We start from the raw sequence: 17,222 nt of genomic DNA, 5'->3' as shown, positions 1-17,222 counted from the left end.
AATGATTATTAGAACCTAAAGTTGGTTCAATTTCAATTTAGTTCAAAAAATAAAGAATTTGGATTGCTTGTTATTGCTAATTGAACATGTCGATAATAAAGAGTAAATGATATTTTTTGAATCTTTATTATATTTGTCTTCGATAGATTATTTTTCTTTTTGCCCCGAATTCCATATACATTTAGACCGCCCTGCATATTATACACAAACTACAATTTTCCCATCTCCTTAAATTTTTAGTAACCATTTATAATTCTTTACATAAATTTGCCCTCCCCAAAAATTTTATTTAATTTTACAGATTTTATCATTTTATCATTTTATAGTTTAGCTAACTATATACAATGTCCCTCTTTTTTATGAAGAATTACCACGGTCCACAAGCCGTTTAAGTTGAGGCAAAATAACCGACCCGAGATCCGGCCTACCCTTCTTCCTCATATCACAACACTGCAAACCAAGTTTCGCTAAACACAACGTCTCCTCAACCGGCCAATCAGCCACCGCCGGATCAACAACATCTACAAACTTCCCTTCTTTAATCGCCTTCGAAACCTGGTGAGTCAACCCCATCGGACTCTTCGCAGTAATCACCTGTAACAAAATCACCCCAAACGAATAAATATCCGACTTGGTCCCTAATATCCCCGTCTGTTGATACTCCGGATCAATATAACAAAATGTCCCCGCCGCCGCCGTCATGTGGTGGTACTGGGCGCCATCGTCCGCCACTTCCGGCGGAACCAGTCTCGCTAACCCTACATCGCTGATTTTACTCACAAAGTTCCGATCTAACAGAATGTTTCCTGGTTTTAGGTCACGGTGGACTAGCGGTTGGGGTCGGGTTTGGTGGAGGAAGTGAAGGGCGGCGGCGATTTCGAAACAGATTTTGAAACGGAGACTCCATGGGAGGACTGGGGTGTTGTTTTTTCTGAAGAGTCGGTCTTCTAAGCTTCCGTTTTCCATGTATTCGTAGATGAGACAGCCGTATTCAGGGCATGCGCCCATGAGGAGAACCATGTGAGGGTGTCGTATACAGGTTAAGACCTCGACTTCTTTTTGGAATTGACTTTCGCCTTGTGAGATGTCTGGACGTAAGACTTTAATGGCGACGAAGATGTGATCGAGATTGCCTCTGAAAACAGGTCCGTATCCTCCTTCACCGATTTTTACGGTATTTGAGAAGTAGTCTGTGGCGATTTCTATGTCTTCAATTGTGTATTTTCTGTACTGAGTGTTGGATTTGGTTGGAGTGATAATGAGTTTTTTTCTTTCTGATGCTTCGTGTTCGGCTTTGAGTTCTGCCTTTCTTCTTTTATGAGCTTCGAGTTCTGCTAGAAGTTGAGCTTTTTGTGCTGCTTCAATGGCGGATTTGCTCTTCTGTTTCTCCACCTCCAACATAGCTCTTGCAGCTTCTGCTGCCTCAGGTGGCATCTGTTGATAAATCTCGGTTTCCTGAAAGGAACCATGAAGAAGTTAACAAAAACCTGCAATGTATAAACCGATATATGAAAGTAGGTTATTCTTTTTTGCATTTAAACCCTGTAATTAAACCTACCTTTGGTTTAGCATTTGTTGCTTCTTTGCAAAGCGAGTGATACATATCCATCGATTTCTTCAGTTCAAGTTTTATCCTCCAGGTTTCATCGTCTGGATCATCCTGCATTTAACAACTATTTTGTAATTTGTATAAATAAATAATAAATAATACTCCATAAAACATTGCATTTGATTCACTGATATAATTGTATAACAACTGAACTCACTGTATTTTGAGAAGAGATGTAGACATTTGATGTGCGCGATTTGTCTAAAATCTTGCAAGACGATTTGGCATTGAAATCATGGAGCTCTCTTGGCACAGTAGTCCTACTTGCTAACAAAGTGTCTCTAGGAGCATCAGCCATGGCTGTAAAATCATCATGACCCACTCGTCTTGCAATGCTTCTTGCAAGTGGTGTTCTCCCAAAGCCAATGGTTCCATTTATAGAATTGGATTTGGATTTGCTCCATCTGACAAAATCCACTTAGACCCATTTGTTATGCATGATACGACAAGTGATATATTGTGTTTGATGAGTATTAAACTGAGACATTGTTATTCCTTGTCTTTTTATTTTCAATATAGTCTTTGTATCAACAAAGACCGTTTTTTACTTAATAAGAGGAAATGACCGTTTTACCCTTTGTGTTTGCATTAAGAATAAATTTCCTTACATACTGTCTGCATAAAGTATTGTCACTAAGAGAAGGTTTTTGGTTAAAATAGGACAAGAAACCGAAAAATGCTCACATGTTTGAGATTTTAACAGGTAAAAAAGTAATCTAACAGTAAAAACAAAATAGGATGGCTATTTCTAAAATATGATCAAAATACAATTTCTATAATTTTATTTTAATCTTATATCATCTTACTAATCTTACTTTATTTTCTATATTTTCTCACAGAGGAACTTATTATACTGTACTTTCTCGATAGGTATGATCTTGTTGTCCTTTCTCCGTAAGCATTATCATATTGTAATTTCTCCATTGGTATTATCTAGTTGTAACTATTTTCAATGTCTATGAGGATACAATACACTGGTAGTGTATTGTATTCTAAGTATGATCATATGTATTATCTTACCGTGATCTCCCTACATCATTGTAATATCCTAATCTTAAATATAAATGATCCTAATCTTAAATATAAATGTTTCTCTTTAATTAACAGGGAAATCTCCAGAAAAACCCAAATATTTTATCAAAATTTACAAAAAAGTCCAAAACTAATTCTTTTACGAAAAAGTATGAATTACTGGTAAAAATGACGATTTGATTCATTTTTCCAGGTTTACCTTTTCATAATTTATATGGTTCTATTAAAATCCCATTTTTACCCTAATTTATTAGTAAATCTCGAACTAAAATTTAGTGATGATTTGATTATTTTCTTTCTGTACATACATTTTGCCGGTTTAATTGCTGACCCGGACGACTAATCACGAGCCGATGAAATATATATATATATATATATATATATATATATATATATATATATATATATATATTGAGCATCAGTGCTACCGGTTGATCTAAAACCAATTGGTGTTAGAAATGGCGCAACTTTACCCATATAGCGCATTCAGCCCTCTAGGACCAGGCATTCGATTGCGGCACTCCAGGCCATCGTGCTAGGACTTGGTCGATGTCATTTCTGACCCCCAACAACCCCCCCTCAGAAATTGCTCCCTGAGAGAATCGAACACTCGCTACTGGCTCTGATACCACTTGTTGAGCATCAGCGCTACTGGTTGATCTAAAACTAATTGATGTTAGAAATGGTGCAACCTTACCCGTATAGCGCGTCAACCCTTTAGGACCAAGCATTTGATTGCGACACTCCAGGCCATCGTGCGAGAACTTGCTCGATGCCATTTTTGACCCCCAACAATATATATATATATATATATATATATATATATATATATATATATATATATATATATATATATATACCGGGTTATATAATATTATGTTTACCATAAACTTGATATCTTGATATATTGTATATTTTTTGGAATATAAAATGCATCTAACGAAGACTACAATAATTAAATAAACTAGCAACAACTTCGTCTTTTTTTACATTTCTAAGAAATTTCAAATTGTTTATCTATCTTATGTAACTCAAAATATTCATCTCATCATACATCAACTTATTTCATACATTTTTTTCCTGAAAAAATTTACCGGTTTCATTACCGACCTAGATACATAATTATAAATGAGCCGATAAGATAGATATCAAATTTTACAATAAATATAGCATCATATAACCCATCATATCTATCTTATCAACTAATCTAATGACTAGGTGTCCAAGTCAGCAAATAAACCGGTAAATCAATCCATCTGACAGCTAACATAACATAATATATTTGTTTTTTATATAAATTTAAACTCTTAGGCGAGTGAGTAAAGCGGTTGAATAAGAGTATTATTGGTATTTTATCTAGCAAAATCGATCAACAATCACATCCATCGTTATGTTGATAACTGTACCAATATTTTCACTACACTATTCTATCACCCGTACACGGCAAACTCTGTTGCTCACCGAAGATAAGTTCTAGATAAGATAATCGACACAGACATTGATATACTCGAATATCATAAAGGTAAAAACTTGTTCTGTAATAGCATCTACACACTTAACGCTCACCGTAAATGTTAATCAGAAGAACATCCACAAAGCTTATTGATTGTTAATAAAAGCACTTGATTTACTTTAATATCATAATGGTAAAAACCCTAATTAATTTTCTAAATGATTATCCATACCGTAATAGAGATTAGTATCGGTGGATATTGTTTATAATTGATTCCATATTCATTAATGAACATATGTACATGAACATTTTGGTATTTACATCTCATTTTGTATTTTGTTCTTTGACTACTTGTTTTATATATATATATATATATATATATATATATATATATATATATATATATATATATATATATATATATATATATATATATATAACAAGTAGTCAAAGAACAAAATACAAAATGAGATGTAAATACCAAAATGTTATATATATATATATATATATATATATATATATATATATATATATATATATATATATATATATATATGAGAAAACTAGGATTAGTGTTTTTTATATGTTCATTCATTTATGAACATACATACATGAGCATTTTGGTATTCACATCTCATTTTGTATTTTTCTCTTTGTCTATTTGTTTCTTTAATATTTACAGTTACTAGTATGTTATATATATATATATATATATATATATATATATATATATATATATATATATATATATATATATATATATACGGAAAAGTGAATATACCCTTAAGGGTATATACGCTTAGGTACCCAAACCCATTATGGTTAGTTGTTTTGTTTGATATATTCATTATAATGTTATTAAATTTCAACATTAACTTGATTTACTTTGAAGATTTTCGAAATTTCACTATTGTTTTCCTCTTATATTATATCTTTTTGCCGAACACCTATTCGGTTATATATATTAGAGTTGAAAATGAAAATTATGTAAGAGGAAGATAAATATGAAATTTATAAAAATCTTAGAAGTAAATTAAGTTAGAAGTTGAATTATAATAACATTGAATAATTACAATGTATACATATGATACAAACAACATAGTATGATGATTTTGAGTATCTAAGCTTATATATCCTTAAGGGTATATTCACTTTTCCATATATATATATATATATATATATATATATATATATATATATATATATATATATATATATATATATATATATATATATATATATATATATAATTGTTTAATGTTCTTATAATTCTAGTTCTAACTTGTTTTCATTCAAAGATTTTTATAAATTTCACATTTATTTTCCTCTTACATAATTTTCATTTTCAACTATAATATATATAGTCTAATTGATTTTCGTCAAAAAGATGTGATGTAAGAGGAAGATAATAATGAAATTTTGAAAATCTTGAAAGTAAATCAAGTTAAGGATTGAAGTTGAAGAACATTATAATAAATATATCAAACAAAATGACGTATTATGGTGAGTTTGGGTACCTAAGTTTATATACCCTTAAGGGTATATTCAGTTTTCTCATATATGATACAAAACGACGTAGTATGGTGAGTTTGGGTACCTAAGCTTATATACCCTTAAGGGTATATTCACTTTCTCTCTCTCTCTCTCTCTCTCTCTCTCTCTCTCTATATATATATATATATATATATATATATATATATATATATATATATATATATATATATATATATCCACTGATTTAAATTAGATTAACATATATTACAGAAACAATATTCAATTGGTATTGTTTATGATCTAATTAAACAATATTTATAATTAATAATCAGACCATTTATGATAGTTACATAACTTGAAGTAACCCTGGAATATGGAATCAATTTATGATATTTTTCATCCTCTAACTTACAAAATATATGCATTTAGTATCAGTGTTGTAGTTTCATTTAGAAATTGAAATAGATGTTATACCAATGAGTAAAAAGAGATAATATGTAAAGACTCAAAAGTAGTAGTCACCACCTATTTCTTTTCTGGTATATATGGTATTTAGCATCCTGCGAGTAAGCTACAACAAAATAATTTTAAGCCCTATGGCTTAGGTTTTGTGAATACATATTTATTATGGTGTCATATGAACGATGAACTATCCTTTCTCTCACCAAACACCAAACATGATTTTTTTTTTTTCTTTTTAGTCTTTCTCAATAATTATGCTTCTAAGCTACACTTTGGTGAATCTCTTTTCATTAAATTAACCATTGCTTACAAAAACTTGTACTGTTCAAACAAAATTCAAACACATTGACTAATGAATAATCTTGTAATTTAACAAACTATTACACTAATCCAGAGCAACGAAGACAAGGGCTTCACAAGCGTTAATATATAAATGGAAAAGCAAACGAAGATTTTTCGGATGATAATTTAATTTTCATACCCTAACGGAATGTATGTATTTTTTATTTATATATTTATGTATATGCACATATGTTTAATTTTTAACAACTATGCTAACACTTTTTTTTTTATTATTAATTGTACTACTACAACTTAAATGTTCATCAAAGAATAAAAAACATGGTAAAATATGTGTTAAATTAGTGGATGTAATCAAGCTAAAACAACATTGAGCTTGAAGGTTCAGAAGACATTATTGATTATATAAAAGTTAGGGCCAACCCAAAACAATTTTTTCTATATATCAAAGTTTGAATGTTGAATAAAAAGTTGTTGTGAGGGGTATGGGTCTTGGTTCATTAATTGAATTGGAGAATGATGATGTCTCGTGCATTATGATACTATTTTGTTGATCATTTTGATCCAACAAGATGGTTACATCTATGTCACGGCTGATAAAGTGCATGAGATGATTGGGTTGCGTAATGGAGGTCAAGATATTTATGTTATTCAAATTTGCTCACGAAAACACCTAGTTTATCTACATTGGATAAGTGAATTAAAAAAAAAAATGCTTACCCTTGACATTAATGATTACATCATCAATTATCAAGAGGCCGACATAATGTTCAAGATAAATTTGTTTTGCTATTTGTGAATGCATTTTGTGAGACCTATCTAGGTGGCATTTGCAAAACCACCATCATTCCTTACATTTTAAAGAAAGTAGATATTTCGGTATCTAAATGGTTGCAACACCAGCCGGAAAAAGGACGACTCAATCTGTTGATTAATCGGTCCCATCACCATTTTAACGGTGTTATATTTTTAATATTTTTATTATATATTTGTTTATTACATCATTGATACATTACACGCATTTATAGTAATTTGTATTAATATACATTGCAGCTTGTTTATCTTTATTATACGGACTTTCTCAAGTTTACACTCCCTCGTAAGTGTCTTACAATATCATCATGGAATGTCAAAAACATATGTTTGCATGAGGGTTAGGAAATTTCTGCAGGGGAATTTGGTAGATGCGCGGTTGTTTTAGAACCCAAACCGCGTGAGGTATTATCTTATTTTATTAGACGTTTTATGTTTAAGGTCGGTCCTGAAAAATGAAATATTCTTAAAGGCCCAGGACGAACAAGAAAAAAAGGATCCTTATCTTTATTATAATTTTGTATTTCTAAATAAAAATATATAATGAAAAAAATTGGGCCCTGTGCAGCTGCCCACTTTGCCCCCCCCCCCCCCCCCCCCCCCCCCCCCCTCTAAGCCCCCCATGTGTTTAATATATGTTTTATGCTTACTAAGGTTTATTTGATGTTCATTTATAAACATACATATTTGTTCTTGTGCTAATAACTTGTTTTTATCCAGAATATTATGTTAGATCTTACGGATAGGTTTCAAAAGTTAAAAAAAGAATAGGTACGAATTGATGACTTGTCTTTTGAAAATAATTGAAGAAGACCTAAAGAATGATTAATTAATATCATTGATCAAGGATTTTGAAGTTGGATTTCAAGTAAAAGTACATGAAAGTCAAAGGAAGAGCATGATCAAAGCATGCTTCAACCGCAATGCATGTGGAAAAAAAGATTATATCACAGATACATTTTTACAAACTCTGGTTATTGAATCGCAAACAATTATAAACAATGATTGAAAAATATGGGATCTCATCATTTGAACTTGGTATTACCCAAGTTATTATAGAGGCACAAAAGTTGAAGAAGAAAACTTAAGTAATGTGGAGGGTCATCAAGCATAAAAGATGACATCTTTATATTATTATTCATCAAGATTGTTATTAAGAGAAATTCCAAAAAAAAATCAGTTCTTTGATCATCGTTTTTATCAATGCATATTTATTAATGACAATAGATGAGGAGGAAAAGGTCTCCAATCGTTTGTGCATATGCACTCTCTCTTAGTGAATCATTTTAGGTTAATATGATTATATTTTAGAGAAATTTACAAAAATAGCCATTTACACTAATGATATTACAAAAATAGCCAAAAAAAATCGAAATTACAAAAATAGCCACCCATTTCGCAGATGAGAAGGTTCCATCTGCGAAATGGGCTTCTCATCTGCGAAAGTACAAGTACCTAAAGCACAGTTGTGCTTTAGGTACTTGTACTTTCGCAGGTGGTTTTAATTATTTTTTTTTTAATTTTTTGCTGTATATATAGGAGTAATTTCGCAGATGGAATAGGTCCATCTGCGAAATCCTCTGACTCTATCTGTGAAATCGTTGTTATTTTTGTATTATTTTTTTATTTTTTTTAGGTTGACTATGAAATGGTTTGTATTTTTTAGGTTGACTATGAAATGGTTTGTTTTGACTTGTGTTTTACGTTAATGCTTTGTTCGTATTATGTCGTTGTTTTTCATGTAATTATTGTGATGTTTTTAATGTAATTGTTGTGACTTATATCGTTGTTTTTCATATAATTGTTGTGACTTGTGTTCTACGTTAATGCTTTATTCGTATTATGTCGTTGTTTTTCATGTAATTGTTGTGATGTTTTTCATGCTTTGTTCGTATTATGTCGATGTTTTTAACGTAAAACACTATTTATATAACAACCTGATTTCGTAGTCAAAACAAACCATTTCATAGTCAACCTTAAAAAAAAAAAATACAAAAATAACAACGATTTCGCAGATAGAGTCAGAGGATTTCGCAGATGGACCTATTCCATCTGCGAAATTACCCCTATATATACAACAAAAAATTTAAAAAAAAAAAATATTAAAACCACCTGCGAAAGTACAAGTACCTAAAGCACAACTGTGCTTTAGGTACTTGTACTTTCGCAGATGAGAAGCCCATTTCGCAGATGGAACCTTCTCATCTGCGAAATGGGTGGCCATTTTTGTAATTTCGATTTTTTTTTTTTGCTATTTTTGTAATGTCATTAGTGTAAATGACTATTTTTATAAATTTCTCTTATATTAATTAGTGTAATTTTTTTAACAACAAACCTATTTTCATTACATCAAATGGTGTACGGGTTTTCAAGCAAGTACTTGAAAGCTTCTATCATCCCGGATGGTTATATAGCAGTGTTATTGACATTTAGAGTTATCTTTTAAATCTTGATAATAAAAAGAAAGAAGATCCCTCTCCTTAGAGATATTTCTTCTCAATTGGAACAATGATAAGTCATTTATATCATTATACGCTATTTTTAAGATATTTGATACTTAATTATATTAATATTTTGTTCAATAGTATCCATCTCTTTATCACCACAAAAATGACTTCTACAAAAGTTATTACATTTTTCCGCATGGCCTAAAAGAAAGCCTAAAGCATGACCAAGAAATACAAGATTTTAAAATGGTGCCAATAATATGACTTTATAGAACTATTTAAAATAACATCATATATGTATAAATGATGGTATTTTAAAAAGTATAAAATCATACCAATCGTACCATTTTAAAATCTTGTATTTCTGGATCATGTTTTATCTCTTCTTTTAGGCTATGCTGAAAAATGTCATAACTTTTTTTAAATCATTTTCGCTATGATAAAGAGATGAATACTATAGAAATTGAAGAAAATATTAATATAATTAAACACCAAATATCTTAAAAATGACATATAATGATATGAATCCAATTAAGAAAAAATATTTATAAGGGGAGCTCTACTTACTTTTTATTAATCAAGATTTAAAAGATAACTCCAAACATCAATAACACGACTATATAACCAGTTGGGATGATAGAAGTCTTCAAGTACTTGCCTGAAAACATATACACGATTTAATGTCATGAAGATAGGTTCACTATTAAATAAAAAATTACACTAATTAGTAAAATCATATGAACCTAAAATGATTTACCAAATAAAAGAGATAACTTTTTTCGATATCACTGCATACAAACGATTGGAAACCTTTTTGTCCTCCTCAGTCGTGGTCTTTAATAAAGATGTCACTCTTGACAAAAACAGTAATCGAAGGGCATCATGCTTTTTGGTATTTCTCTTGATAAAATTTTCATCTTTTCTTCGATAAGAACCTACACATTCGTTAAATTTTCTTCAACTTTTTGTGCCTCTATATTAACTATAATAACTTGGTAATACCAAGCTCAAACGATGGGATATCATATTTTTCAACATGGTCCATATTCTTTGCGATTCAATAATTCCCCAGGTTTGTAAAAATGAATCAATGATATGATTTTTTTTTCTCCACATGCATTACAGTTGAAACATTCTTCTGCTTAGACTCTTCATTTGACTTTCCATGCACATTTACTTGAAACTCAGCTTCAAATTTATTGATCAATGATATTAATTCATCATTCTTTGAGTCTTCATCAATTGCTTTCAAAAAACAAATCAACTCATACTTATTCTCTTTAAACTTTTGAAGCCTTTCTATGAGATCTAACAAAATATTCTAGATTAAAAAAACAAGTTATTAGCACCAAGAACATATATGTATGTTCATAAATGAACATCAAATAAACATTAGTAATAATAAAACATATAACAAACATAAAAAAACATCAAATAAAATAAGATAATACCGCAGTTCGAGTTCTAAAACAACCGCACATTTACCAAATTAGAAATTTCATAACCCTCACGCAAACGTATGTTTTTGACATTCTATGATGATGTTGCAGAACGCTTAAGTGAGAATGAAAACTTGGGAAAGTTTGTATAATAACGATAAGCAAGTCGCAATGTATATATCGTTCCAAATAACTTAATAAATGTATGTAACATATCAATGATGTAATAAACAAATATAATAAAAGTATTAAGATATAATACTGTTAAAATGGTCATGGGACCAATGAATGAATAGTTTAAGTCGTTTATTTCCAACTGGTTCTGCAACTATTTAGGCACTGAAGTATGAAACCGTACCGAAATATCAACTTACCCTAATATGTAAATAATGATTGTGGTTTTGCAAGTACCACCCGGATAGGTCTTACAAAATGTATTCACAAATAACAAAACAAAATTTATTTTGAACATCATATTAGTCTCTTGATAACTGATGATGTAATCATGAATGCCACTAGTAAGCAATTTTTCTTTTTTGAATTCACTAATCCAACTTACATAAAACATACATAAACATGGTCTTTATGTAAGATACTTTAAGCAACATAAATATCTTACCTCCATTATGCAACCCATGCACTTTCTCAACTACTTTCTCGGCCATGATGTGGTTGTAACCATCTTCTAATACAATACGCATTGTGTATAGCCATGACGTGGTTGCAACCATCTGCTAATACAATACGCATTGTGTTTGGATCAATACGATCAACAAAATAGTATCCTAATGTTGGTGATTTTAATGTCACCATGTCATTTTAAGTAACTGGAACTAACATGTGAGATAAAGGGCTTCATAATTTGTACTCTAAAATATATACGGGGTTGTGCGGAGTGCACGCATGTATAAGATCGAATTAGAAGCCGGTTCGATGACTAGTCGGTCCAGGGGCAGCACCCCTAGCGGGGTCCAAGGGACAGACCCTTGGCTGGGGTCCCGCTGGATTATCCTAGTGGAAAATTCAATTTCTTGAGGGAGATTATGGTAAAACTAACGTAACTCGTTAGTGTAGTAACCCTAAATCCTCATTAAATCCGAATTAACATTACTTGCTTCCAAAGCAACTAATGACGGCCCAACCCTAATGAAACCCTAACCTCGTTTAATATATAAACAGTTCTTCCTCTTCAGAAGAGGGTTACGATCTTAAGCTCTCATTTTTCATCATACTTTCACAGAATCCTCTAGCATATTAGCTTACGATTTCTGTGCCTAGAATCGTAAGTATCAATTTGGATTATTTTAGGCTGAATTTCTTGTAACCGAGGCATAGGGTAGAAATATCAGTTCAGAAAGTGATATCACGATCTAAGTTGGTATCCAGATCTCCACTACAAACCCTAATTTTCCCTACACCTAATGTAGGGATGTCAACGGGGCAAACGGCACGGGGATTGCATCCCCCGCCCCCACCCCCGAAATTTTCTGTTTCCCCGCCCCCGCCCCTGCCCCCAAAATCTCTAGCCTCCCCATCCCCGCCCCCGCCCCCGCCCCCGAATCCCAGGGTTACCCCCGCCCCCGTTTCCCCGCCTCGTTTGGGTTGACGTTTTTTTGGGTGAACAAAGGTGTTGTTTATGCTAAAAGAAGTTATTTTTTGAGCTAAAATAAACCATTTTGGATAAATATAGTTATTTATAGCATAAGTTTATATATTTAAAATAAAAATATTATAACATCTTAAAAATATTATATTATAAGCTTAAAAACATATATTTAATTGAATTTTGGAAGTTCAAAATCATTGCTATTATTTATTATATTTTTATAATTAATATATATTAATATAAGTAATATATTAACAGGGTCCCCATTGGGGGTTCGGGACGAGACTACCCACCCCCGCCCCCGCTCCCGAAACTAAAACGGGGGTTAACATTACCCCGCCCCCGTCCCATCCTCGATTTTTTAAACAAATATTCCCCATTCGGGATAGGGGCCCCACGGGTTCGGGGTCCCACGAGACTTTTTGATATCCCTAACCTAATGTGTAAGAGATACCTCAACCTATAATTCAAGTAATGAAACAAAACACATACCCACAACAAATTTTGTTCAACATTCAAACTTTAAATAACAAAAAAAAAATTGTTTTGGGTTGGCCCTAACTTTTATATAATCAATAATGTCATTATGGACCTTCAATCTCTTTGATATTGTTTTGCTCTGGTAAGATTTTTTCTTAACAACTTTTGGTTTGATTACATCCACTAATTTCACATATATAATTAGTATATGTGCATTTATAGAAACTAAGACACAAGGTTTAACGGTACTTTATTGTAACTTACTCTACTTGCAGGACACTAAATATTATATGCAAGAAAGAAGGTGGTCGCTACTACTTTTGATTTTTTACACATTATATCTATTTACTCATTGATACAGCATTTTTATTTTAATTTCTAAATGAAACCACAATATACTTGTACTAAATGTATATATTTGTAAGTTAGAGAAAGGAAATAAATCCTAAATTAATTCCATATTCAGGGCTTATAGTAAGTATTGCAAGTATGCTAATCATGTCATAAGTTGTCTACTTAGTAACTATGAATATTGTATAATCATATCATGAACGATCATAAACGCAATTAACTGAATATTGTTTATGTAACTATGCTAATCTAATCATAATCGATGGATATGTGAGTTAATAATCACAAACACTAATCCTAATTTTCTCATATTTGCACATTTCCATAACAAACTAGTAAAGGCAAATAATCAAGGAACGAGTATTTGAGGAACAAAACACGAAATGAGATGTGGATACCAAAATGTTCATTTATGAACGCATGTTCATAAATGAACATATGTTCATTAATGAATATGGAATAAATTAAAAACAATATTCACTGATACTAATCTCTATTACGGTGTGTGGATAATCATTTAGAAAACTAGGGTTCAGGTTTTTACCTTTCTAATATTCGAGTAAATCAAGTGCTCTGGCGTGCCAAGCGAACTCTGTTTGATCTAATAACACTTAATAAGCCTCATGGATGTCCTACAACTTATGATTAACATTTCCGATGAGCGACAGGATATGCAGATGCCATTGCAGAACGAGTTTTTACCTTTATGATGTTCGAGTAAATCAAGGTCTCCGGTATCTACAAACACTCAATAATCTTCGTCGATTATCTGTTTTGTGTGCGGATGCTAGAACAGGTGATAGAAAGTGTAGTGAAAATATTGGTTCAGTTATGAACATAACAAGGGAGATGATTGTCTATCGAGTTTATATATATATATATATATATATATATATATATATATATATATATATATATATATATATATATATATATATATATATATATATATATATATATATATATATATATATACACACACATTAATCTTACATGAAGAGAACATCCTATGTGAGAGACAGACTACAACATGATTAGAATACAATAATACATTTGTAAGATAGAGAAAATAAAATAAGATAATACTCACTGTCATCTTGATCTGGATTACAAAAAATACCATAAGATTACAATAAAATTATTTCTCAGTTATATTATTATAGTAATATAATAAAATCAAATTAAAACATATATATATATATATATATATATATATATATATATATATATATATATATATATATATATATATTAAAAAAGCCGTATTTAGAAAAACACTTAAATTTTGATCATTTTCTTAAGAAATCCATAATATTTTATTTATAAAAAAAAAGGTTGTTTGCGTTTTACCAGCTAAAATCCCAGATGTGTAAATATTTTTTCGGTTTCTTGTTACTTTTTGTTAAAAAAAAAACATATAAACATATCGTAAATGAGCCTAAAATATATGGACTTTTCAGACAATAACCCTAAAAAGAAACTACACCTCAGACGGAATTGAAGGACAAAATTTTGCAAATTTTTGTCTCACCAAAAAGGGACATGGGTCATGGGTGCACTCTCAATGTATCGTTTATGCAAACGATGTGAATTCCCTCATCCTCATCATGGAAAATAGTTTAAAAAGTTTGTCCAGTTCCATATAATTCAGCCATATGTTGTCTAGGGTGATGCACATACTCCGACTTACAAATCCACTTCTTCTGAGGAGTTTTGTGTTCCATTTGTTGATGCAGACAAGGTGTTAGGGGCAGGACTCTGAATGGCAGATTTGAGTTTTTGATTTTTTGATTTAGAAACCGCATAAAGATTACAAGTATCAGGTAATGATCTCTGTAAGCTGGATGCCACATCTGAACTGCTTTTGAATGCCCTGTGTGTATGAATAAAACAATCCATGAGTATAATAATTAATACAACACAAAAAGGAAACCACAAATGAAAACCTCAGCACAAATGTAGACCTGGTTAAACGGGATCGATAACCAACCACGAGATGAGTTATGGCATTCCTGGTGACGTATAGAATAAGTGCATTGGAAGCGTCTGAATCCTTTAAGACAACCTCCTTTGTTCTAACCTGAAATCATAGAATCAATGGCAATTGGAACACAGTAAAACACCTTTTTTTATTCCTATGAAAAATGAGACCCCTTCCTACTTGTGAGTATCACATGAGTTAGCATCGCATCTTTGAAGAAAAAAAGAAACTCCTATTTGTATGAACAGATTTAAAACTACACAAACTTTTGCTTAAAAGCTTGAATGGTAGAAATACAAAACCAAGAACCATAGTCTAAGACGGAATAAATGGTGAAGTAACGATGGAAATTACCCCTTTGAGAGCACAAAGTGAAGAAAAAGGTTGGAAAAACTGTTGCATTTCAGCTTCTGTTGGGGGCCTACCATCCTTGCCAATTCCGGCTTCATCTGAAACACAATTCAAAATTATATCTGATGTCAAGTAACGCTAATTTTGTAGATTTCTACCACATTGATCTCACCCTTGTACAATAACAGATACATGTAACATTCACCCTTGAAAAGATGGAAGCTCAAGTAATTCGTATAGCATCTAATCAAATTTTCTCGATTGACTAATTAGAAAATCTTAATGATACATTGACACAAAGGATCAACAGGATTCATGATAATAATGATAAAAAGTGATTCGAGATACTAACCAGGTAAAGTAGTTTGGGTGAGAACATGAAGAAGCACAATGCATGACATATTGTCAACGACGTTCTCAAGAGCCCATTTAACTGCATGTTGGCTATTCTTATCTTTATCGATTGCTATAGCCGTTGTTATGGCTACGCCAACGCCGTCCATGGTGGTTTGTCCTCCGCCGGCGATAGACCTGAGGACAACCCAAATACCACCGGACGCCCATCCTACAGGAAAATTACAGGCTCAGATTTATACCTGTCTTCTTTAATCATTCCATGGATTTCGTTACTGTCGTCTAAATCTGGAGCCAAATATGCATCCCGATTTTCCCGCATAAAGAAACAAACCCCAACTTCGTCCACTTTGATTTTGCATTCGGTGTTGTAATCATTTATTTTAGTTTTTTTTTTAAATAATTTTATAAAATATAGTATTTAAATAAAACCATAATATTTAAATTGAAAATAAAACACTGACCATAAAAAATACAATAAATTAAAAACATAAAACGATCCTAAATTTTAAAATTCCCCCTTAAGTTTGTCCACAATCTTGGCCTTCAATACTTTCTTCGGGCGCTAAGCCTTCGATGCTACTTCTAAGAAGTAAGAATTGTCAAGTTGTCTATAATATTTTCTTCTCTACATGTTTTGTGGCATGTTTCCCTTTGTTGTGTCATATTGAACATCGTGAAGGGAGATCTACTCGATGTCATCCGAAATCTCTTCGGTGTCGGTGTTGTGGTCGATTATAACATCCCGTTTATTAAATAATAAGTTCGAAACCCCAAGATGTAAATTTATATTGTATATTATTTTATTGTAGCTCTAACACCCATAATATTTAGCGGAGTGTTGGTTCCGGGGTGTCAAATGATATAATTTGGGTTTTCGGGGGTTAAAGTGTAATTCGGGATTTATTTTGTAAAGATTTTCAGAAGTCAGGGGGTGTTTGGTAAGTATTGGACTCACTATGAAAGGATTTTTAAGACTAAGGGTTGTTGGGTAAATTATGGATTGGATTTGAAAGGGATTACAGAAGTCGGGGTATAAATGGTAAATAT

At 31.5% G+C, this 17,222-nt stretch overlaps 1 protein-coding gene across 1 annotated transcript; it reads right to left on the bottom strand.

Annotated features, from left to right (window-relative positions):
• Positions 1–225: 225 nt before the first annotated feature.
• On the bottom strand, positions 226–16,522 carry LOC145042830 (U-box domain-containing protein 51-like). Its single transcript, XM_078991323.1, has 7 exons — positions 16,171–16,522; positions 15,822–15,916; positions 15,451–15,566; positions 15,177–15,359; positions 1,767–2,013; positions 1,559–1,660; positions 226–1,455 (listed from the first exon to the last, which is right to left on the bottom strand). Exons 1-7 carry the CDS (start codon positions 16,319–16,321, stop codon positions 358–360), a joined length of 1,992 nt encoding a protein of 663 aa, XP_078847449.1. The 5' UTR covers positions 16,322–16,522; the 3' UTR covers positions 226–357.
• Between the last annotated feature and the right edge of the window lie 700 nt (positions 16,523–17,222).

This window comes from Lactuca saligna, chromosome 4 (genome assembly GCF_052625555.1).
Source record: "Lactuca saligna cultivar CGN05327 chromosome 4, ASM5262555v1, whole genome shotgun sequence".
NCBI lineage: Eukaryota > Viridiplantae > Streptophyta > Magnoliopsida > Asterales > Asteraceae > Lactuca > Lactuca saligna.
Note: the sequence above shows the minus strand (reverse complement) of the source record. Positions and strands in the feature narration are given on the sequence as shown.